Genomic DNA, 24681 nt, shown 5'->3' on the forward strand with positions numbered 1-24681 from the left:
GTGTGAGTTAGTGGTTAAAGACTTAAAAGACCCATTAAACGGACATGATTCACACCTCTAGCTATAAGGTCTGTGAGTTAGTGGTTTGTTAAAGAGAAAATAATAATTTTCCTTTAAAATTAAGTATGATTTTCTTTATGGGGAATATTGAACTGGTCATTCTTTTGTGGAGAATTTGAGACTTCTTTTATCTTTTCTGAGCAGTAGACATAACTAGGTAGTAGTGGGTGCTTTTGAACCCAGATTATACCGAGGCACAACTTGCACACACACACACTCTCTCTCTCCCCTTAATCCTGTGGGTGTGATCTGAATCTCTTATTTACTGTTGCAAAACATCAAAGCTGTTAACTTTGTGTCATTTTCTGCCAAAATTCCCAACTGGGTACCCGAGTTTCGATCAAAAAATCCAATCTTGATCAAGGGTTTTGTTGGGTTTTGATCATCACATCTAATTCTTGATTTTCTTGAATTTTTTCTTGAAATTTGGGGATTTGGATGGTCTCAGTTGGGTTTGATTCTAGGGTTTGTTTTGAAAGATGAAATCTTGTGAGGAAAAAGGGGTGGAATCTTGGCATGTTGCAAAGAAGAAGAATAAACATAAAAAAAGTGATGAGATTGGTGTGGATGGAGAGGGGGGTGGGACTCCAAGTGGATGTTGGAGCAGGTGGAAGTTAATTGGAAGTTGTATTTCTTCAAGATCTAAAGTTGATACTTCAATCAGTGGCATCAGTACTCACTGTGGTAAATTCAGTTATCCCTTCTTTTAAAAAATATATATATATTTATGCAAGAATGTTACTAGAATTTACCTGTTAAATACTTGATATTATCTCATAAAATATTGTTATATACATAAAAATGTTGTTTGGAGGTTCATTGACTTTGGTTCTATCAAGAACTTTTGAATTAGGGTTTACAGTTTAGATAATTAGATCCAAGTTTGTGACAGAATTTAGGGTTTATTTTAGGTAATTTAGGATTTGGGTATTGATTATGATGATGCAAAGTTGAATAATTGGTGGGTTTTTTAACCATGAGAATTCGTTACCGGAAAACTTAACCCTGCTAATACGCTAACGGGATCAGAGACAACTGCTAGAGGGGATTCGGGTGCTTACCGGTGCACCAACCCTTCAAGGTTGATTGGTGGAATTTTGTAGCACACATACTAGGTTTTTTTGGGAAGTGCCATAGTGATCATAGTTGTTAATAGCGGTCGCTACGCTCGTTATAGCGAATAGCGTAGCGAAGCGGGAGTTAACCGCTATAAAGTGTTTAGCGCCTAAAAAGCGATGAAACAGTGATAAAATAGTTTTTTTTCCCTTTTTTCTTTTTGTATATACTGATAATATAAGCGTATTTTAGGGTTTTTCGTTGCAGGATTAGAAGCGTAGATTCTTCCATATTTACCGAAACTTTTATAAAATATACTTGTAAAACATTTTTAAAATTTTCTTCTAGTGTATCGCTATTTACCACTATTCACTATTAACAACTATGATAGTGATGGATCTTTTGCATTTAGGGTTTGTTTGGATGCGGCGATGTGCCTTTTGAAAATAACCCAAATCAAATAATAAACCGTAATAAAACATGCCGTAGATGGTGTTTTGATGGGCTTTTGTTGTTTGAAGTGTGCTAATCATATAGCCAATTGTTTGAGTGATTCGAAAATTAGTTTATTCAAGAAATTAATAGATAAAAGGACCTTAAAGTTAAAACACATTTTGTTAATTGTTAAATAATCAGATAATACTATAATACATTTTTATACATATTTTTTTCAAAGTTGTTAACTCTTGCAACTACGGTGTGTTTTTCGGTGTTCTTATTAGAAAGTAAATCAACAAATGACACAAGCAAAGATCAACCAGTAACCCAAGCAATGTCATCAACTACCACGAGTACAGGCGAAAGCAATTCATCCACCCAAAAATTTGAAGAGGAGTTAAAAATATCTTCTCGCCTTCGCAAATTTGCTTTCAATGATTTAAAAATGGCAACACGAAATTTTAGACCCGAGAGTCTTCTTGGTGAAGGAGGGTTCGGTTGTGTATTTAAAGGATGGATTGAAGAGAACGGGACCGCACCAGTCAAACCGGGCACAGGGCTCACAGTTGCAGTTAAAACGTTAAATCATGACGGGCTTCAGGGCCATAAAGAGTGGCTGGTTGGAAATTTATATCCATTTCTTTTTACATATATATTTGTTTGCATTATTAGACGCATTGAAATAGGGTTGGGTAACGGGTCAAAACGGGTTGGGTTGTGTTGACAACAAACATTTCTTGTCATTAAAGTAATTTTTCTGTAAGCATTGGCGTGTCAAATATGATTATAGAAATTATTTTATTTCAATAACAATCAAAATTTTTGAATAAAATTAGAGTTAAATGCCATTTTAGTCCCTGTGGTTTGGGCCATTTTACTAGTTTAGTCCAAAGGTTTCATTTTTCGCATGTGTGTCCAACAAGGTTTCACCATTGCCATTTTAGTCCACTGGGTTAACCTCATCCATTTTTTCTGTTAACGAGAAGGGCAATTCAGTCATTTTATATGTAATTCTGTTAACTAGAAGGGAAATTTGGCTATATAAAATGACCGAATTGCCCTTCTCGTTAACAAAAATAATGGATGAAGTTAACCCAGTGGACTAAAATGGCAACGACGAAACATTTTTGGACCCACAGGCGAAAAATGAAACCTTTGGACTAAACTGGCAAAATGGTTCAAACCACAAGGACTAAAATGGCATTTAACTCATAAAATTATTTAGGAGGTTTTACACTTTTGAAAAGACACTTTGAGCGGCTTGCGGCCCGTTTTAATGAAACATAACCCGAACTGACCCGTTCATAAGTAAATTGGTCAAAATGACCACATGTATGTGTTATCAAGTGACTTAGTTTTCTTTGAAATATGATGTTATTGGCAGGCAGAAGTAAATTATTTAGGTGATCTCATTCATCCAAATTTAGTTAAACTAATCGGTTACTGCATTGAAGATGATCAAAGGTTGCTAGCTTATGAGTTCATGCCTCGAGGGAGCTTGGAGAATCATTTGTTCAGAAGTACGTTGATTCATCGTCTAATTATCATATACCGTTTTCCTTAATTAAATCAAAATGGAGGTTTTGTTCCTAATTTGTAACTAATTTTGTAGGGTCTTTGCCTCTTCCGTGGTCCATCAGGATGAAAATAGCAGTCGGGGCTGCTAAGGGTCTTGCTTTTCTTCACGAAGAAGCAACAAGACCCGTGATCTATCGCGATTTTAAAACCTCCAACATTTTGTTAGATGCGGTATGCAACACAACACTAATCATTAATCAAACATTTGACCTTTCTTGATTATGTTTTAGGGTCGGTTATTCTAAACATTCAAATTTTTAGGAGTATAACGCAAAGCTTTCTGATTTTGGTCTTGCTAAAGACGCCCCCGAGGGCGATAAAACACATGTATCTACTCGAGTAATGGGAACTTACGGTTATGCAGCGCCAGAGTATGTAATGACAGGTTTGACTTTTTAACCTTTGACCTTTTGTGTTTATTTTCTCGTAATTAGGGGTGTTCATCGAATTGAATAAGGGATTTTCGAATTACTCGAATTGAATTTTTCGAATAGTTTTTATTTTTGCTTGAATTCGAATTCAATTAAAAACTGGTCAATTCGATTTGAATCAAATTCGGGACAAAATTCGAATAAATTCGTTTTGATTCAAATTCATTCAAAATATGTAAATTCATTATGGGCTATTTGCACTTGGTAATTGGCTATTTTTTAGGATTTCGATCAAAATTATAGATTAATTTATACTATAGCCCAAATTAAAATTACATGTGTATTATATATAAATATAATAAATATATGTATAATTTGAATTCGAATTCCGAATCGAATTTAAAATTATGAATGCGTATTTGATTTACTGGACTCGAATTCGAATTCTTGATAATCGAATCGAATTCTGAACACCGCTATCTCATATGATTGCTGGGTCATTTTTGGTTGTTTTCATGCAGGACATCTTACTTCGAAAAGTGATGTATATAGTTTCGGTGTTGTTTTACTTGAAATGTTGACCGGGAGAAGGTCAATGGACAAAAACCGTCCAAACGGTGAACACAATCTTGTCGAATGGGCCCGACCACATTTAGGCGAGAGACGGAGGTTTTATAAGCTAATAGACCCTCGGCTCGAGGGCCATTTCTCTATAAAGGGAGCCCAAAAAGCGGCCCAGCTAGCAGCCCGTTGCCTGAGCCGGGACCCTAAAGTCAGACCGCTAATGAGTGAAGTTGTTGAATCGTTAAAGCCATTGCCAGAAAAAGACAAAAAAGAAAGCAAAATAAGTTGTTGTGTTATAAAACTTCATTCAAAAAAATGAAATATAGTTTGCTTACTGTGTGTATGAAAAGTAATCTAAACGGTGCAATTACTTGCATTGCTGCGTTGCTACAGGATTTGATGAGCTCGGTACCAACCGGTACCGAAAATACTGTTACCGAAATCCCCAAAAGTGGGTACCGGTACCGAATATACCTAGTATGGTACGGTTTGGTACCGGTCGGTATTGGTACGGCACCGGTATTTGAAGGTAAAAACCGGTGAATACCTGTGCAGAACGGGTATCAAAAATACACCGGTTTGATAAATTTGAGACCAGTACCTATACCCGATACCATTTGCTCATCTTAAATAATTCTAATTCTAAAATTCTAATTTAATAATAATAAATAACCACTGTTCATTCAGTTTGAATTTTATTATATATATATATAGATATAGATGTAATAGAGGGAGCCGCTAAAATAGAAACCACCTCCAGTTGTAAGAACCGTGAGAACCATTCTCAACCAATCAGATTATGCCAACTAAAAGGGCATTTTAGTCTTTTACCTCAAATGTCATTTCCCCTACCTCTCTCCTCATTTATAATTGTCAGATTCTCTATCTCTCTCCACCTTTTTGAAAACTCATCTCATCCATCCTCTCAAACCCATTTGGTTATTTTGTTCAAGAAGCTTCTTCCTCATTTGAAGGCATCCTTCCGATGAGTCAGATCTTTTTTAAATAGAAGCCTCCCTTTGCAGATGTATGTTCTTTTTTCTTATTCTCTACCAAATCTTGTAAAGTACAAGTGGAGATGCATAAGGTACAACAAGCTCTTTTGTTGGTGGTTGTTTTACTCGTGCTGCATTTTGTGCAAAGATAATGTGAGATTTCAAATGGGTTTGTGGTAAAGGTTAGACCTTTTTCAATTTTTTTTTTACAAGATTCTTGTTCTTGAATTCTTTAATTTTGCCGCCATTGTTGAGTGTTCTTATGATGCATTTTACTAGAATGGGTGTGCAAGCGCAAATCTTTTTTTTTTCTGGGATTTGTTTGATTTGTCAATTACTTGCATTTTTAATCTTATTTAATGGATTTCAAGTTTTTTTTACTGTTGAATTATTGAATTTTGTAGCATTTTGTAGCAATTTTGTAGCGTTTTGTGCAAAGACCATGGTTAATGTTAATTAATTTACAAGTGAATTTTTGGGGTTTTTTTATGAATTCTGTAGATTTTGATCTTAATTAAACAATATATATTCTTGAGTTTCTGTTTAAACTATCTTTTTTGATATTTGCAAGTTTTGATGGTTCGGTGCTTTTGAATGTTTGAATATGGTGCTTTTGAATGTTTGAATATGTTGGATCTGGTGATTTTTGGATAGTGATTTTTGGTGATTTGTGAATTTTTTGAATGTTTGAACAGGTTACCTTTTGCTGGGTTTTGTTTGAACAAATATCGAAATCAAGGCATGGTTACCTTTTGATTATGTGGTTTTGATATGGTCGATTTGGGCGGCGATGATGAAAAAAAAACGTAAATTTAGATGATGATAGCGCGGTAAGGATGGCGGAGGGTAGGTTTTTTGAACCTGCAACCCCACTTTTGCAGCCTTTTTGATTATCGGATAATCTGAGCCAAACCCCTTTTTTTCGAGATACACTTTGTTTTGATGTTGTTGGTTCACCCCCCCCCAGTCGATGATGATAACAATATATCTGAGACGCTTCATTGAGTTTGCGATTTCTGGGTCCGTTCGTTTTTGCGTAAAAAAATTTTTGTAAAAAAAAATTAAACCGTAAACTTTTTTACGTCAACCGTAAACTTTTTAACGTAAAAAATTTTAGGAAAAACGTAAAAACGTAAATTTTTTTTACTAAAATGAAAAAAACGTTAACGTAAAAAGTAAAACGTAAAACTTAAAACGTAAAACTTAAAAAAGTAAAACGTAAAACTTAAAACGTAAAAAACGTTAACGTAAAAAACCGGCGCGTAAAACGTAAAAAACGTTAATGTAAAAAACGTTAACGTAAAAAACCGGCGTGTTAAACGTAAAAACGTAAAAAACGTTAACGTAAAAAACCGGCGCGTAAAACGTAAAAAAACGTTGACGTAAAAAACCGGGACGTAAAACGCAAAAAAACGGAGTGTAAAACGTAAATAACGTTAACGTAAAAAACCGGCGCGTAAAACGTAAAAAAACGTTAACGTAAAAAACCGGTGCGTAAAACGCAAAAAAACGTTGTCGTAAAAACTGGGACGTAAAACGCAAAAAACCGGCGCGTAAAACGTAAATAACGTTAACGTAAAAAACCTGGACGTAAAACGCCAAAAACCGGCGCGTAAAACGTAAATAACGTTAACGTAAAAAACCGGGGCGTAAAACGCAAAAACGGCGCGTTGAAAAAACGACGCGTGAAAAAGCCGGGCGAAAAAACGGCGCGTCAAAAAACGACGCGTGAAAAAGCCGGGCGAAAAAACGGAAAACGTAATTTTTAACGCAAAACGTAAAGTTTTTTAACGTAAATGACGGCGTAAATAACGGCGTGTAAAAAAACGACGTTTGAAAAAGCTCGGGTCGCAAAAAACGTAATTTGTTTTGTTAAAAAATCTGAATTTAAAAATGATTTTTAATAAAAAGATTATGATTAAAAAATAAAAAGTAATATAATAAAACAAAAATGTAATAAAAAATAATAAAGACTAAAAGACAAAAAAAAAAGTAATTTTACTACATTACCCTTTTTGATTAAAATATTAAAGTTATAATAAGACAAAAAATACTTAATATTATTTTTTAAATACTTTTAATCTCATCCATCCATCTACTTGATCTAATGGCCAGAAAGTGGTTCACGCGGTTCTTACAACTGGAGGTGGTTTTCATTTTAGCGCTCCCATAGATGTAATAAAAGGGTAGAAATGTAAAGAAACCAAGAAAATGTTAAAGTCAAGTTAGAGAAATCTCTTTTTATTTTTCTTTTATAGTTTGATACTACAAATACAATATAATTTCTTTTTCTTTTGTACACTTACACCCTTCTAAAATCATGCTATCTACCCTTGGCTCCCCAAACAACCATAAGTGTTACATTTTCGATACCTATTTTTGATTCTTAAAAAATCAAAGACCAAGAGTTGGTTGTATGCAGAATTTTTTGTTGGATTTCGCCCAAAATTCGATTGTCATAACTCATTGAAATTGATAGTAAAAGTTAAATAGTTTGTCATAGGACGAGTAAAACTTAAAAAAGTAACATAATTGTTTTATTGTTTTTAATGTTTATTATTAGGTAAATTGCACTTTTCGTCCTTTATGTTTGTATCGGATTGCAATGGATGACCTTTAACTTCAATAATTACAGTCACAATCTTTTATTTGGAAAACTCATTTCAATGTACATCCTTTAACACTAACCTGGTTAAAATTATCGGTTAAGTATCTCATGTGCCTTGCCTATGAGGGTAACTTGGTAATTTCGCTCATTTATGTAAAAATATATTTAATAGATAATAAAAATATAAAATTAAAAATTAAAAATATATATAAAGTTAACTTATTCTCTCTCTTAGTCAACCCTCTTCTTCCATTTTCTTTATACAATTTAGTTTTGCAGCAGTAAAGTTAGGGTGGTGGTAGTAGAGAAATGGTTGAGAGGAAGAGTAGCTGTGAGAAGAAAGAGAAGAGGGTTGATTGAGAGAGAGGAGTTAACTTTATATATGTTTTTAATTTTATATTTTTACTATCTATTAAATATATTTTTACATAAATGAGCAAAATTACCAAGTTACCATCATGTGCAAGGCACATAACATACTTAACCGATAATTTTAACCTGATTAGTGCTAAAGGACGTACATTGAAATGAGTTTTCCAAATAAAGGATTGTGACTGTAACTATTGAAGTTAAAGGTTATCCATTGGAATCAAATACAAACATAAATGACGAAAAATGTAATTTACCCTTTATTATTTTATCACGACTTCGGGTTTTCACTTTCGATAACAATACCGTAAGTAGATCTATTCCCCCCCCCCTTTTGTCACTAAACATTTTTGGGGTATATCATGTGTTACTGTTTCATATGTTTCTTATCTAAATCATCAATATGCAAAATCAATGTGTCACTACGTGTTTCATATCATTGTATCTATTGTTTCATATACATGTATCTACTTGTTACTCGCTTTGTGTCTATTGTTTCTAATGTGGATCCACTGGCTAACCGGTTTCACACGACCATGGGTTGAACTAGGTATCGCCAACATCATTTAGATTCGCTTCTCGGGGCCTGAATCTCATTTGTGTCTATTGTTTCATTATCATTGTGTCGCTTATGATATTTGGTTGTGGTGATTATTGTTGTTGAGTTGTTATGGATATATCACTTACACTTGAAGTTGCATGTTAAATCTTGGCTGTGGTGATTATTGTTGTTGTTGAATTGTTATGGATGTATCACTTACACTTGAAGTTGCATGTTAAATCATTTTAAATAAAATAAAAATAATAAAGCAAAACATTTTAATTAAATTTAGATCTATTCATCAACTTTATGTTGACTCAAAAACTATTTTTATGCATGATACATGGAACCAGGTTCGGTTCGATTGAGTTGAAGACGAAGAAATGTATGACATGCCCTAATTTAATATTTTATTTTTATGATTTATGACTTTGGAATTTTGTATGGATTATTTGAGTTTTCTTTGGTATGTGTGACATTTTTAATTTGGACATGCTTTAAAATATTTAAATTTATAATAGTTGTCATGAGCTGCGGGTCGAGGTGTAACAATGTTTAGCTTTTTTTTACCGGCTAAATCACACACCCTATAATCTCACTCCTAAATCTATAATTTTGTCCCTAGACTTGTAAAACAATAAACTTTAGTGAATCACTTGTAAACCGTATTGATTTAATAAATGAACGAACATGAAGAACTTTTTTGTTTCATCTAACTAAACAAACGAACATGAACACACATTCGTTCATTTATGTTCATAAAAGTTCGTTTTATGTTCGTACATATATGTTTGTCCGTTTACGTTTATTTATATTCTTTGCTTAAATTTGTTTATTTATGTACGTTTACATATTTTATTTATATATTTACTGCTCCATCATCGTCAACCCATAAACTAAAATTGTAGTTTAGAACCAAAGCTTGGTAATCGACTAATGAACAAACAAAAAATTAATAGTTTTATTTTCTTTGTTTATGCTCATTTATGTTTGTTCATTTCCGTGCATGTATAATATTAATGAACAAACATAAATGGATACATCAATTTTCTTAACGAGCGGACATAGACAACATTTGGTTACGTGTCTGTGTTTGTTCTATTAAAATTAAATGAACGGACGCGAACGTAACTCATTTAACTTCGTGTCAATTCATGTTATGTTAACATATCATTTACAAATTGTCAGCCATTACACACAATGTAAGGTTCATTCAAATGCAAACATATTTAGTCCTTAACAACAACCGACAAAAGAAATCCAAGTGAGTATTAAAGAGTGTAGTAAAGATGTTGCTTTTGAAGTGGTTGAGGATTCTCATCTTATGGTATATACATTGGTACATATTTAGGACTAAATTTAGTGGGCGTGTGTAGGGGTGACAATTTCCTAACACAACACGAAAAAAACACTGATTGTGTGTCAGGTAACATAATCAACTTTATTAAACAAGTCAACCAAAACACAATCTGTTTATTAATGGGTTAACCCAAACACGACCCATCCCATTTAATAGTGGGTTACTGGATTATCCTGTGAGTGTTTTTTTAAGTTTATATTTAGATCTTAAAGACGAAAAATGTTGATATTTGAACTTAGATATTATAATTTTCTACTTTTTCTTTCAACCTTTGTTTTCTAAATGTGAAATCAATATTTCTTTCCAAGTTTTCATGATCTTCTCACCTCCAAGTCTCCAATCTTATTTGTTAATTACTCATTCTTCAATCATTTCATTTGTTTATTCAAATATCGAGCTAAATACACAAACCTAAGTTTATAACTGGTAATAGGAGATCAAGAAAGAAAAAAAAAACAACTAACTAGTTCACATAAATTACAACATATTCATTTAGAGTCTAAAGTAACTGATTGTTTATATCGTTATAAAGTTACTAGTTGTTACTCATATTTACAAAAAAAAAACTTATACAGGTTGACAAAAAATTTGACCCGAACGCGACACAAATTTATACAGGTTTGATCCTACACGTCACGGACAGGGCCGGTGATGGGTAGGGGCAGGTAGGGCGATGGACCCAGGCCCAAATATACTTAGGGCCCAAAGTTTAAAAAAAAATTCTATATGTTATGTATTTGTTGTGGGCCTTTGAAAAATTTAACCTAGTTATTGTTATATGGCTGTAACCTGTTGGGCCCTTGAATTGTAAACAAAAGTGACGAGCAGGATTGATATAACAATTTTTGCCATATTATGGTTTTTTATGTATGATTATTGGGTTTATATTATATGGGCCCGATTTATTTTTACTCGCACCAGGCCCAAAATATTTCGAGATTTCTCGGAGACGGCACTGATCCATGTCTTGAAGGTTGAAGCTCGGTTGGGATTGCGTGGTGTTCGGCCGATATACGTTGGGGTTACCGGGTCTCGAAGGCACACCAAATGGAGGTCGGAAGGGATTCATGATTGTGGGTGAAAAGTGGAGAACTTTTTAAAAAGAGTTAATTGTCAAAATCGTTCCTGAGGTTTGGGCACGTTTGACATTTTCGTCCAAAATGACACTTTTGTACCCAATTGCCCCCAAGGTTTGTAACTTTTTGCCATTTTCATCCAAACCATTAACTTAGTTTATTTTTTCTATTAAGTTGAAGATATTTGGATGAAACTGACAAATATAAAACCATAAAGACGATTTTGGCAATTTCCTCAAACTCTTTTTAATTTCTTTTATTTAATTATTTTTGTTACATATATAATAAAAAAGAATATACATACACTTTAATTTTTTTTTTTTTTAGCTCAATTGATGTATGGCCCTAATCGGTAGTAACGGTAAATCTTTATTGTGCGCAAAACTTTGATCTTATCAAATTTGACTATAGTTTTTATAAAGGTTGGCAATGATGGTCTCTTCTCATATATTTTTCATATCTTTTATTTATGGGTTTAAAACTTTAAGAAAAATCTCAGAAAATATGAATCAACTCCACTATAAAAAGAGGTGTCATTTCTTTATTTATTTTTCATCATTTTTTTAACTTTCGTTTTCAATATTGTATTGTCTTAATTCTAGGACCACACAAGTCAAGCTTTAAGCTTATAAGATATTTTCTTGCCCATACCTTCTTTTCATTCATTTACTTCCCTAACCAAACCTTTTATTATCCCTTGCAATATATAAAATAAATAAATAAGTAAAGACAACATAAAACCATGGGGGCGTAGCTTTCAAGGGGTCGGGGGCGCTTGACACATCGAACTTTTCGCTCAGTAGTCTTATATATGTACATTTCGTATAGAATTTTTTAGATATCTCCGTTTTCGACCCCCCAGTTTTATAGAAAAAAAAAATTACTTATATAGAATTTTAAGATCCGGTGCCTTCCGACCCCCCGGTGTAAATTTTCAAGCTTCGTCACTGCATAAAACTATACATAAAATCCATAGGTTAGTATCAAAGAGATTTTATATGGTACGGTGCATTTAGAAAGCGAGAAACGAGCTAATATTTTCAGGATCGAACAAGTCCATTAGGTTGCTGTTGGAAGATATAAAAACTTTGAGTTTCTTATGGATTAATAATAGATCTCAAGTCAAAGATTTAGTTTGAAGGGATTGGGTTAGATTCCCGTTGTAATCGTTGTTTTTTCTTGTTGCTTGTTTTTAGCTTCTTGCTAGTGTTTTTAATGAAATTCACCGTTCAAAAGAATAATAATAATAAAATGAACTAATTTCATCAATTACCCCTTGGAGATGGTAAATTTTGAAGGATGAAGTAGGAATTGTCGTTTGAGGAATCTGATTGGAATGGTAACTTTTTATTGGGTTGTGTTTTACTAGTGATAGAAATATAGAATAGATTCATAGAATGTATGAATACAAGTTTATGTATAGCACTGCTATATCTTTTTTATTGAATCATAAAATATGGTTTATAAACATCAACTTATTTTAACAAACTTTTTACAAGAAGGTTGTTCATAAAGTTCTCACATTTTTTAGCTTTTTGTTAACAGGAAACTAATTTACTTCTAAATTATTTCAATACATACTTATTACAGGATTTAAACCCTCCATGTCTTGGGTTATTACTTTTATCTAAGTAACTCATAGAACATGATATAATTCAAAGTTTAATAAGTTCCAATAAAACATCAATAAATTTGTGTTTTAATGATAGAAAACTAAGTTTTATAAAATATTTTATAGGTTGAAATCAAGGTTAGAGACCTCGCTAGTTGGCCAGTGAGGTGAGGACTAACGACTACTCGGGATTACTTGGATCAGGTTTTTTGTATGTAATTTTCAGTTTTATGTATACATATACACATTTTTATAGGTAAATATTTTTAGTAGATAGGTTTTAACTTTTTCTCAACTCATTTTTTATGTATACAAGATTATTGTTGAAACTCACATGGTTTGGTTGGAAACGGGCCGGAATATACATTTTTTTGCCGGAATCTGGCCGGCGTCCGACTAGGCTCGACTAGCGATTAACGGACTGATTAGCGAAAAATTACGTCAGTTACTGGCCGACTAACAATTAACCGTCGACCAGTCACCGACTAGTTGTAATTTTTACAACACTGATTGATATACAAAAACAAAATTCTTTTTTTTTTCTTTTTCATGTAAAAGACCGTCCCTGATTTTCAAATATTAAAATCTTAGTTATTTAAGATGCACATGACGGTCCCTGATTTTCTAATTAAATTAAAATCTTAGTTATTTAAGATGCACATATCTGAAATCTGAAAATAAGTATAAACTAAAGTTACTACAACATACGTGAGCTTTATTTACGTGTTATTTTTGTTAAAGTTGATCTCATGTACACTCTTTAAATGTGAGAACTTAATTTAGAGTACGGGGTGTGGGGCGTGGGTTGGGGCGGCGGAATGCATTTAACGCTAGCTAGACCATACCCGGCTAGCATTGGCTATGATGTTACCCCGCTGGCGTGGTGATTGAGCCTGGAGTGGGGCGGGGGGTTAGGGTGACATGGCTGGCTTTGATTGACTAGTATTTGATGACCGTTGGGCTAGCCATTAGGCATAGCCGTTGGCTAACGGCTATTTAAAAAAAAAATCTTTTAATTATTTTCTATATAAGCCAAACATTTCTTACTCATTATACCATCCAAAAATTCAAAAACCACTATCAAACTCCAAAAAAAGTATATATAAAATGGATTATTCAAGTTCAAGCGATTCGTATGATAAATTTGTTTTGTCATCCTCATCCTACGACGGGGTGGAATTATGGCGTGCAATCGTTGAATATTATGGCGAAGAGCCCGAATCAAATAACGAAGACATTAGTGACGAAGAGAGAACGCAAAACCAATATCTAATCGAGTTAAAACAAATAAATTCAAACATTCGAGCTGATTTGGTAGAACATTTTCAACACTTCCTAGATTCGACTCTAACGAAGATAAAAGATGAAGATGATTAATTTTTTTTTTGTGATGTAATGTATTTTTTTATTATAGTTATTTAAAATGTGTTTTTAAAATTATTTACTTCTATGATTAATATAAAAAAACAATAAAAAAAGAAATTTAGGTGTCACATGGCACTCCAATGCCGCCTAGCCACACCCCTTCCACACCTCACTTTTTTTGGTGTGGACTGATGAAGCCTACACCTGTTACATGTCAAGTAATACCCTCAACCCGTTCCAACGTCCTGACCAAGGGCGTCAAAAGATGCATTTAGCATCTGAGATACTCAAGTTGAGTGATTTTAATATAGCACAAGATAAAGTATATTAACTTTAAATATATCAACCTGTATTTTAGTTAACAAAAGTTATAAATAGTTTATTTATACCAACATGTAGTAAAGTAGTACAGTGAGTTCACATAGTAGAAAAACATCTTTGGAGTTTGGCCTATCCATTTTTGATTTTTTCTCATCATTCTTTGGATGTTCTTATAAACCCCATCAAGCTCTTCTACATCAAACACACTCTCTCACTCTCTCTCTCTCTCACACACACACTCACTCTCTCTCTCTCTCTCTCTCACATACACACACATTCTTTTTTTTTCTCTCTCTCTAGAACACACATGTGCATAGTTTTAATTTCTCATATATCTCAAAGCAGACTGTGATTCATGGGTGTGATCTCTCTATACCATCACATGACTGTAATTCTAATCACTTGCTTTTTTAGGCACAAGCCCCATCTCCCAATGATCATCTAACTTTTACCCATTAAAAATATAGTCAAAAAAGGAATTTTCCAATTTAGTAATAAAGCAATGGAAGGTGGAATTGTGTTTGAATCTTTGCTCCAAAATCAAACATTTAATTTTTCTTCTGATGGGTTTGATTCTTCATGGGTTTCCAACTCCTTTCATGGTAATTACTTATTTACTTATTATCTTTATCAAAATCTTGAAGTCTTGTTCAGAATCATTAAAGTTTAATTCTTGATAAAAATCTCAATTCTATCAAAATCTTTGAAGTTCAATTCTTGATAAAAATACTGATTTTTTTTAATCAAAATCTCTAAAGTGTAATTATTGATTAAAAAAAAACCTTTAAAACTTGATCAAAATTTTTAAAGTATAATTCTTGATATAAATCTGAATTCTTTTTCAAAATCTTTAAAGTTTAATTCTTGATAAAAATCTTGAATTTTTTTTTTTATCAAAAACTCTAAACTGTAATTCTTGATTAATTTTTTTTTATTAAAAAAAAAAACCTTTAAAACTTGATCAAAATCTTTAGAGTTTAATTCCTGATTAAAATATTGAAATCTTGATCAAAATCTTTGAAGTTTAATTCTTGAGACAAATCTTGAAATCTTGATAAAAATCTTTAAAGTTCAATTCTTGATAAAAATCTTGAAATCTTTATAAAAATCTTTAAAGTTCAATTCTAGATAAAAATCTTGAAATCTTTATAAAAATCTTTAAAGTTCTATTCTTGATGAAAATCTCGAATCTTGAAATCTTTAAAGTTCAATTCCTTGATAAAAACCTTTACACAGGAGAACAAACAAATGCAAAGAAGTCAGTTGTTTCAGGGCAAAATGAGAAGGAAGAAAACTCAGATGAGGACTATGACAACTGTTTCAGGCAACCGGAGAAGAAAAGAAGGTTAACAACCGATCAAGTTCAGTTTCTTGAAAAGAGTTTTGATGAGAACAATAAGCTTGAACCAGAGAGGAAAGTTCACCTTGCAAAAGAGCTTAATTTGCAGCCAAGACAAGTTGCAATCTGGTTTCAAAACCGTAGGGCTAGATGCAAGACAAAACAACTTGAAAAAGATTATGAGCTTTTGAACTCTAGCTATGAAAAACTCAAATCTGAGTTTGAGTGTCTCCAAGAACACAATGACAAGTTGAAACAAGAGGTAGTGTTGTTTATCATATGTTGTTTTTGGTTTTAGAGTTATAATTTTAATGTGGGTTTTGGCTTTTTTGTGCACAAACAGGTTGAAATGCTCAAAGAAAAGTTGGATGTAAAGGGGATAGGGGAAAAAGATTTAATCCCAAATGAGTTCCCCACAAAAGAAATGGATTCAAATGATCAAGAACCAACTCAAAATACAATTTCCATTCAAACTTGGACCCATGAGCCAAAAATGGTGATATGCAAGCAAGAGTATGCGAATTCAGTTTCGACGAAAAGTGACATAATCGATTCGTGTAGTCCGGATGGGAACCATTCTTCATTTCTAGAGCCTTGTGATTCGTCGAATGTGTTTGAAAATCAGTCGGATTTTTCGCAAGACGAAGAGGATAATTTGGCCATTCTTAGGTGTCCAAAGGTTGAATACGAGTCCTATATCGACTCGAATGAGGGTTCTTTAGGATACCCTATTGAAGATCAACCCTTTTGGATTTGGCCCTAAAGTTATCTATGAGTGAAGGGTGTTTGATCAAGATTCCTATTGAGGGTTATGTAGGGTAAGTGGGTAACCTATTGTAGAATGTAGATCAACCCTTTTGGTAAGTGGGTAACCATTTGTAGATCAACCCTTTTGGTTTGTGCCTCAAAGTTCCCTTTGGGTGAAAGAATTCATGATCAAGATTTTGAATTGAGGGTTCTCTGGTTCAAAAACATCCTTTTGGTTGTTTCCTTAAAAGGTCTCTACTTGTGATCAAAATTCCATGAAACTTCTAGGCATTGATCAATCCTTTGCTTGTATTTAGAGATAGATGCCAATAAAAAATAGTTCTTTTTCTGAAATTTGTCACTCTGTTCTTGTATAATGAACTATGGTAAAAGACCCTTGTGAATACTAGTTGGTTATCAAAAATCCAAAGAGACATGATAATTAATAACATAATACCATGACCCTCTAAACTCAAACTAATTACCTACATGTGGCTAGAGTTGGCCTAAAATACTGGTTAGGGAACTAGAACCGGCAACCTGAACCGGTTTCACCCAAAACTGGTCCTGGACTTTTTGGAATTGGCGGTTCCGCAACGGTTTCACCCCTTCGATGCATGAAATGAACTGAACCGATTTAAAACATTCTAACTGTTGGTAAACGGCCATTTAACCATTTGGGGCTGATTTCTAGCCGTTTTTGACCCGCCAAATCACCATTTTGCCATCGCATGTTAGTATAATAGCTGGTCGGTGTATTTGGTTGATCCTATTGGACCACCCTATATTTAATTTAATTTTATTTCTAGTTTTATATTACGGTTTCGTTCTTTGTTTAAAATTACGTTTTCGCCCCTAATTCAAAATAAATTTATATTTTTGCCGTGGCTCAAAATTTACGCTTTTACCCTCAATTTAAAAACTCATTTCTAATTCTATTCCCAGTTTAAATTTACGGTTTCGCCCTCCGTCTAAAATTACGCTTTTGCCCCCCCACTTTCGAAATAAAAATATTTTTTTGCCCCTAGCTCAAAATTACGATTTTGCCCCCAACTCAAATTCACGTTTTTGCCCACAGTTCAAAACAAAATTATGTTTTCCTCCATAGCTCAAAATTATGATTTTGCCCTCAGTTTAAAATTATGATTTCGCCCACAGTTCAAAATAGTTTTACGATTTTGCCATCTGTTCAAAATTATTAGAGTTAAACGAAGAGAGTACAAGAGATGTATTTGGTCCTAATTTTGGAATCGCGCTAAGGATAAACTTGACAAAGAAATGGGTTTTGCAACCGAGCATACAAGGGATCAAATATATTCAAAGAGACTGCTGAATAAATTTTAGCCAAATATGCGCGGGTTAATGGAAAACCGTTTACTAAATTAGGAATTGGATATTATGTTCTAACTGATATTTTCTTAGGTTATTTATTTCCGAACCGGAAGAAAAAGATAAAATTCAGGAACTACAGGTGCTTGGCACGCCGCGAGATGAAAGGGAGAATACCTTTGCAACGCACGAAGAAGAGGAAAATCAAGAAAATGACTAAATTGCCTTTAGAAGTTTAGTAATTCACACTATTGACAGCGCGACTAAAATGTCGTTTTGTGGACTTCTGGCATGTCGTGAAGCGCTTAGGTCATTCCCTCGCAACGCGTGACGATTGTGAATGTTGGAAAAACTCAGTTTTTTGACTATTCAAGCATGAATTAACCCTAGGCCGCTGAAGGGGTAAGGTCCCAAAAACCTCATATCAAGTACTTGGGACCATACCACAACCCCGTCTTTTAACCCCCTTTAGACCTTGCGTGGCCGCACATTGGTCCTACAAAGAGTTTAGAAGAAAGACAGCAGACAACACCTGCGCACTAAAAGGATATTCATAAGTCCTTGCGCCAATTCTCCATAAAGGGATAAAAATCCAGCAAATACTCCTGCTTAAAATAATACCCAGACTTGGATATTATTTACTAAGCTGATACCACACGATAAGGAGTCACACTGGATTATGGCAGTAATCTTCTAGAAGACTCAATCGCGCACCACCAGACGGTTATAACCGCCTGGGACACGTGTCAACACCCCAGGCCATCCTGAATCACGATGATGGCATGGAATTGGAGAGAAACCTCCACTCACCCACTTTCCACGTGGCAACTCCCCAGCCGTTGATCTAAATGGCAATACGTGTGATTTCACGTCAGATCAAGAAGATTAACGGAGAAGAAATAACCGCTTACGGAGTTAGCATCTTCCGTTAATATTTCAACAACGAGTTTTCCCGCCCAAACTCCCGGCTATAAATATGAGAGTAATTCAGGTATGAACTTCAAGTTGCACTCACTTCATTAATACTCCTTCTTCTTCTTCATAAACACATACTTATTCTCACGCCGGAGTGTGGTCACGGAGAGAACCTCCCTTCTCCCCGTGGCGAGACTAACGGTGTTCTGTTTTGCAGTATTCATCGAAGAAGAAGATCCGTCCCTTTGAATCAAACGAGAGAGAACCACCCCCCTTTTATGTAGAACCTAACCTCCTAGATAATTTAATTCCGGTCATTTATTCGGTGTTTCTTCATTGGCGCCCACCGTGGGGCTCGAACCCACGACCACAAGGTTAAGAGCCTTGTAAAAAACCGAAGAATTAAGCAGCAACCCTATGCTCTCCCTGCAGAATGGAACAAACTATAGTTTATCAAGTCTAAGCAGGAAATAAAGTGTAAGTTAAGTCCTGTGTAATTATTTTAATAGACTTTGTAACGGCCTCTGCGTCTTATCCTAGGATAAACAACAAAGTTTCTATTATTCTTGTGTTTTTCTTACAAAGTGCATGCAATTTCTTTTGGTAAGCGCAAAAACATTATGGTAAATATAATACAAGTGTCATGAACGGTCAGTGATTACATCACACAAGACAATACGTTCACATATGAGCTTTATACCACCTTCATTCGCCTTACCTGATCAAAGTAACTGTACCCATGAAAAATATTGTAAACTAAAAAACACACATCATACTATTCCTGGTGCACCAACACGCCTTAAAAAACTATCAAACACGACAGTGTTTCAATGTACGTTACTTGTGCGGCAGCGCATTAACAGAAAGGGGATACACATCCCAAAAGACTACCAAAAAAATGTTGAATACAATTACAAAAGGAAACCTACGCTAGATCTTCGTCTTCATCTGGGAAGATTTCCTTTAGTTGTGCCACGTGATCTTCGGATTGCAATGCAACATTTATAAGATCCATGACAGGAAGCTGCAAATTGTGGAATTTTGTTTGTAAAGCTGCAAGGGCAGCATCAGTATTAACGCCATGAGTAGCGGATCTGCTAGTATCCCAATAAACCTTCAGAGCATTATTCACATGATGCGAGCATTCAGCATACCCTTGGGCATATCCGTCATTTTGCGCAACAACCACCAAGCGCGCGACAGTTTTATCTAGTTCTTCAGCATTCAACACTGATTCAGCAACCTACAAGAACAAAAAAGGCGAATAAGGGAAGGGCGCAAAACATTCCCACAAGGAACACAAAGCCAAACACAACTTACACAGGCAATCCCACGCTCTTTTAGCCATAACATATCGCTTTTCAGAGGTTCCAGCTCGCTCTCTATTGTTGCCCGTGGCGTTTCGGAATTTTCTAGTTTTTCTTCAGTGTTAGCTAGGCGGCGGGAGGCTTCAGTTTTCTCAGTATGCGCAAGCTCCAAATCTTTCTTGAGTTATTCCTGGTCAGAAAGTAAAGCGGTAAGTTCTTCTATCTCTTTATCTCTAAGGCCAAGAGTGGCGCAGGCATGTACCTCTCGTTGTTCACTTCGTTCACTATGGGAACGCGCCTCATCTCGCGCAGCTTCAGCGTCAGCTTTTTCCTTTTTCAACTTTTCAATCTCTGCATCTTGTTTCTTCAATTTCTCAACCTCAGCTTTGAGGTTATTGATAACATTGCGGAGACCCATCTTTTCAACATTATCCTTCTCACAAATCTTCTTCCAGTTCTTGTGCTCCTCGGAAAGAAGGACAGCTTTGGCTTCCGCCTTTCTCTTCCAGCCCGCAATGGACCATTCTTCAGTTTTTCGATCAGCCTCAAATTTGGCCTGATCAGCTTCTAGCTTAGCACTCAGCTGGGCAACACGGTTCTCATCATCCGCGACTTTCTTCTTGGACACCTTGAAGGCAGCCCACTCCTTGTGCATACTATGCCACTCACGCACTATGCATTGCGTAGTGGATGTATAAGAAGCAGCCTCCTCAAGGTAGGCATGGTAAGTTTTCTCATGAAGACGACTTTCTTGGAACTTAATCTCCCCAGGCGAAAATATCCCCTGCAACCAGTTCCGGCACACACGCCAGTCTGAGAAAGTATCACCTTTCTTCAGATTCTGAAGGGGTATGGTCCCGGATCTCGCGTCAGCATGGACCGCGAGTGACCATTACCCTTATCAAAACCCCCACTAACTAACAACCTACTTGTGCCCATGCGGGAACGCGTCGACACAAGGGTTGAATCCAATCTATCTAGTAACAAAGAAGGACTTACATGGAACATGAGAACGGTAGAGTGATGCGACATAGCATCACATCTGGTGTATGAAAACGGAAGTATTCACAGCGATGCGGCATCGCACCGCATCCAGTGAACACTTCTATCAATACAGGAAAGCCTTACCTTAGGCATAGAAGAAGATGAACGTAGCGGTACGGCTGACACCGCACCATACGGACATTTTCGTCATGACAAGGGATGCAGGCAAGACGACGATGCGGCTAGCACCGCATCTCGCGTATTCCTTGATCACAAGTAGGAGACGCGGTAACTTCAGATGTTACCGCACGTAGCGATGCGGCTTGCACCGCATCCTACGTACTCAAGCAAGTGGTACTGACACCACAGTGCAAGTGGCACCAATGGCAGTTACCTGTCAGAGCTACGTAAGCAATGGACTGACGTGGCGTAACCTCCATAACCGACGAGCCTGACACACCTGAAAGGGTGCAGCACGTCGTCAGTCCATCCATCATCATCCTCCTTCACTCCTCGGCTATAAATACCAACCCCAAACCAGGTTTGAGGTATCTTCTCACAACTCTCTCACTACTACTACTATCTTACTTTGCTTCCCAAGCAAACTACTGATTCTCACGCCGGAGAGTGGTAACAAGGAGCACCCCCCACCCCATCCTCCTTGTTACGAGTCACGACTTGTTTCCTTGTGCAGGAGATCAACCACCGGTGATCCAGCCAGCGATCCTCGAGAGGAAGGGATTAACCCTTCTTGACGAGACCAGTGTGTTAACCCTGCCCGGTTAACCATTGTTTCATCATTGGCGCCCACCGCTACTCTTAGCATTTTCTAAACCATCCCTTTTTCCTCTCTCACGATCATGACTGATCACCAAAACAACACTGCGGATAACCAAAATCCTCCAATCCCAAACCCGGTAGGGGTCAATGCCTCGACCTCCCAACCCGGACACATTGGCACGTCCACACAAAGGAGCCCCTCCTTTATGTTCGGACATGACTTATCACAGTTCCCATCTGTGATCCCACCAGGCATGACCGTTCATGCCTGGTACGAGCAGCAGGTAGCCACGCTGACTGCAGCATACAACCGCGCTTGTACTGAAGCGAATATACGAGCTGGGCTTCCCCCAGCACCGCACACCCCTGTTGAGCGTATTTTACAATACGACGGCAGGATACATTCACGCCCGGCTTCAAGAAGCCGACGTGAAGAACGGGGATCGTCTTACTGTTCGGTCCACACCCTCAACGAGGATGATTCCTCATACGGGTCCCACACCAGAGGACCGGTACATACCCGCCTTGGCCCCCATGGCGAGGACAGGAGGCGATCAACCTCCAGACGCGGCCCAGGCATTCAGAGCCGATTGGGCCCACAACCATACACCGAAGGGTACGGTCATACCGACCCTGAAGACCACAGCTACCGCGGTGATTCGCACGACACCAGTAGCAGACCGGGAGGACGCAACTATGTTCCTCCCAGTCATCCCCGCAACACATACCTTAGGGCGGCAAAGCGCCCTGCGAACGAACCATACAGGCCAAAGGCAGCGGCCGAAAATTCCAAGTTCGGCACGCGGATTGCCAACGCCCATGTCACCACGACAAAGTTCCCATTCAACGTTGGGAAATACAGTGGTTCGACCGACCCGGACGACCACATGAACGTCTTCATAGGCGCGGGCATCAACGGCCAGTGGGACGAACCCACCTGGTGTAATTTTTTCCCCCAGACCCTTACGGGCCTGGCCAGGGCATGGTTCGATTCTTTGCCAGTGGGATCACTGGATTCATTCGAGGACTTGCGTACCAAGTTCCTCGCACATTTTTGCCAGCAGCGACGCCACGAACGAGATTCGTGTGACGTCATGAACATTTGGCGAAGGAACGACGAATCGCTCGAAGCATTCGTCGTCCGATATAATAAAGAGTGCCTGGAGATAGGTGACGTGGCAGACCAGATGGCACGAAATCACTTCATCCGGGCCGTCAAGGACAGAGAGATGATCATGACCATCTCTGGCAAGGAGGGCTTGCCCAAAAAATGGGAAGACGTCATGACTGCGGTCAAGAAATACGCCCAGACACAGCGGTCACTCGAACCGCATGTGACAAAGGCAAAACCCCAAGCCGAAACATCCCAACAAGGGTCCAAGCGTAACAATAAACGCAACCGGGACGTTGGAAATCGCGATATTTCCAAACCATACTTCCCGCAAACCAACACGTTCGACCCAAAGAACTACAACCCCGCCCGAGACAGTCGGGCGTCAAAAAAAGAATCTCGGGACCGCAACTGGACCGAGATCACCATGTCGCCAAGTGAGGTCTTCCTTGCGGACCCACAGTTCTTGCGACCGGCCCAACCAATGAAGTCCAAGAAAAATCAGGACCTCACACTCTACTGTGAGTACCACAAGGACTCGGGCCACACCACCAACAGCTGCATCAGTCTCCGACTGGAGATTGAGCGCGCCTTAAAGGAGGGGAAACTGCAACATCTTTTGCCAGGTGGGCAAAAACCCACCAAGCGCATTACCCCTCATGGCGAAGGTACCTCCTCCGGGAAGAGAACCATGCACGTGGCTTCCACCCACATGATCCACGGAGGCAAGGGCAGGCCGCGAAAAGCGGCAAGAAGGCCGGAATGTGACTAGAAGGACGAGCAAGTCGTCTTTCCAAAAGTCCAAGGCGGACCGCGCGATAGGCGCGCCGTCGTCATTTCAGGCCAACTGGCACACTACTGCACCGAGCGTCTATTCATCGACCCGGGCAGTACATCTGATATAATCTACGAACAATGCTTCAACCAGTTCGACCAGGAGGACAAAGATCGGTTGCAAGCAGTAGATTACCCGTTAACCGGGTTCGCAGGGGAAACTGTCTTTCCCCTAGGCCAGATTACTTTCCCTGTGCGTCTTTCCAGCGGAAACCGCACAAGGACAGAAGAGGTAAACTTCATGGTTTTACCTCACACCTCCAGATATGACGTACTCCTCGGGAGAGAATCCCAAGGAGATTTCAATATGATTACGTCGGTCCCCCACTCTGCGGTTGGTTTCAAAACCGAATCGGGGGTCGCGATAATCTATGCCCGCAGGGACGTCATGATGTCGGACGAAGTACGTCCGACCAAGGTCGCAAGGCCCACTCCCAACGACCAACCAGAAAAATGGGTTCTCAACGCGAGATACCCAGAACAAAAGGTCACATTGGGTCACGCCTTGTCCCCGACCACCAAAGCGCAACTGAAACAGCTCCTCTTCAGGAACCAAGACATCTTCGCGTGGACACCCGCAGACATGACCGGGGTCCCACGTGATATTGCGCAACATCACTTGAATACCATGCCAGGTATCAAGCCAGTGATCCAAGGCCAACGCCACCTTGGGTCAGCTAAAAATCAGGCGATGCAAGAGCAGATCGAAGAACTGCTCTCCGCAGGCATCCTGCGGGAAGTCAAATACCAGACTTGGTTGTCCAACCCAGTCATGGTAGAAAAACCGTCCGGGGGCTGGCGCATGTGCGTCGATTACAAAGACCTTAACAAAGCATGCCCCAAGGACTGTTACGCGCTTCCAGAAATCGACGAAAAGGTCGATAATCTCGCACCATTCAGGTGGAAGTGTTTCCTCGATTGCTACAAAGGATACCATCAAGTACAAATGGCAATCGAGGATGAAGACAAAACGGCATTCCGGACTCCCACCGGAAATTACTGCTATACAAAAATACCGTTT

General features: G+C 37.5%; 2 protein-coding genes across 3 annotated transcripts; both read left to right on the plus strand.

Moving 5' to 3' along the window:
* On the plus strand, positions 1–4416 carry LOC110911527 (probable serine/threonine-protein kinase PIX7). Its single transcript, XM_022156156.2, has 6 exons — positions 1–744; positions 1839–2173; positions 2939–3074; positions 3167–3303; positions 3394–3517; positions 4025–4416. Exons 1-6 carry the CDS (start codon positions 540–542, stop codon positions 4384–4386), a joined length of 1299 nt encoding a protein of 432 aa, XP_022011848.1. The 5' UTR covers positions 1–539; the 3' UTR covers positions 4387–4416.
* Positions 4417–14302: 9886 nt separating this feature from the next.
* LOC110911528 (homeobox-leucine zipper protein HAT5) lies at positions 14303–16806 on the plus strand. Of its 2 annotated transcripts, none has more exons than XM_022156158.2 (3): positions 14303–14916; positions 15551–15915; positions 15997–16806. In XM_022156158.2, the coding sequence occupies exons 1-3, from the start codon at positions 14817–14819 to the stop codon at positions 16414–16416; spliced, it is 885 nt and encodes a 294-aa protein (XP_022011850.1). In that variant the 5' UTR covers positions 14303–14816; the 3' UTR covers positions 16417–16806. The 2 variants fall into 2 exon arrangements, with proteins under 2 accessions (XP_022011850.1, XP_022011849.1); XM_022156157.2 differs by having other exon boundaries at positions 14393–14916; positions 15521–15915.
* The last annotated feature ends 7875 nt before the right edge of the window (positions 16807–24681 follow it).

The sequence above is a fragment of the Helianthus annuus genome, chromosome 15 (assembly GCF_002127325.2).
Source record: "Helianthus annuus cultivar XRQ/B chromosome 15, HanXRQr2.0-SUNRISE, whole genome shotgun sequence".
Lineage (NCBI taxonomy): Eukaryota > Viridiplantae > Streptophyta > Magnoliopsida > Asterales > Asteraceae > Helianthus > Helianthus annuus.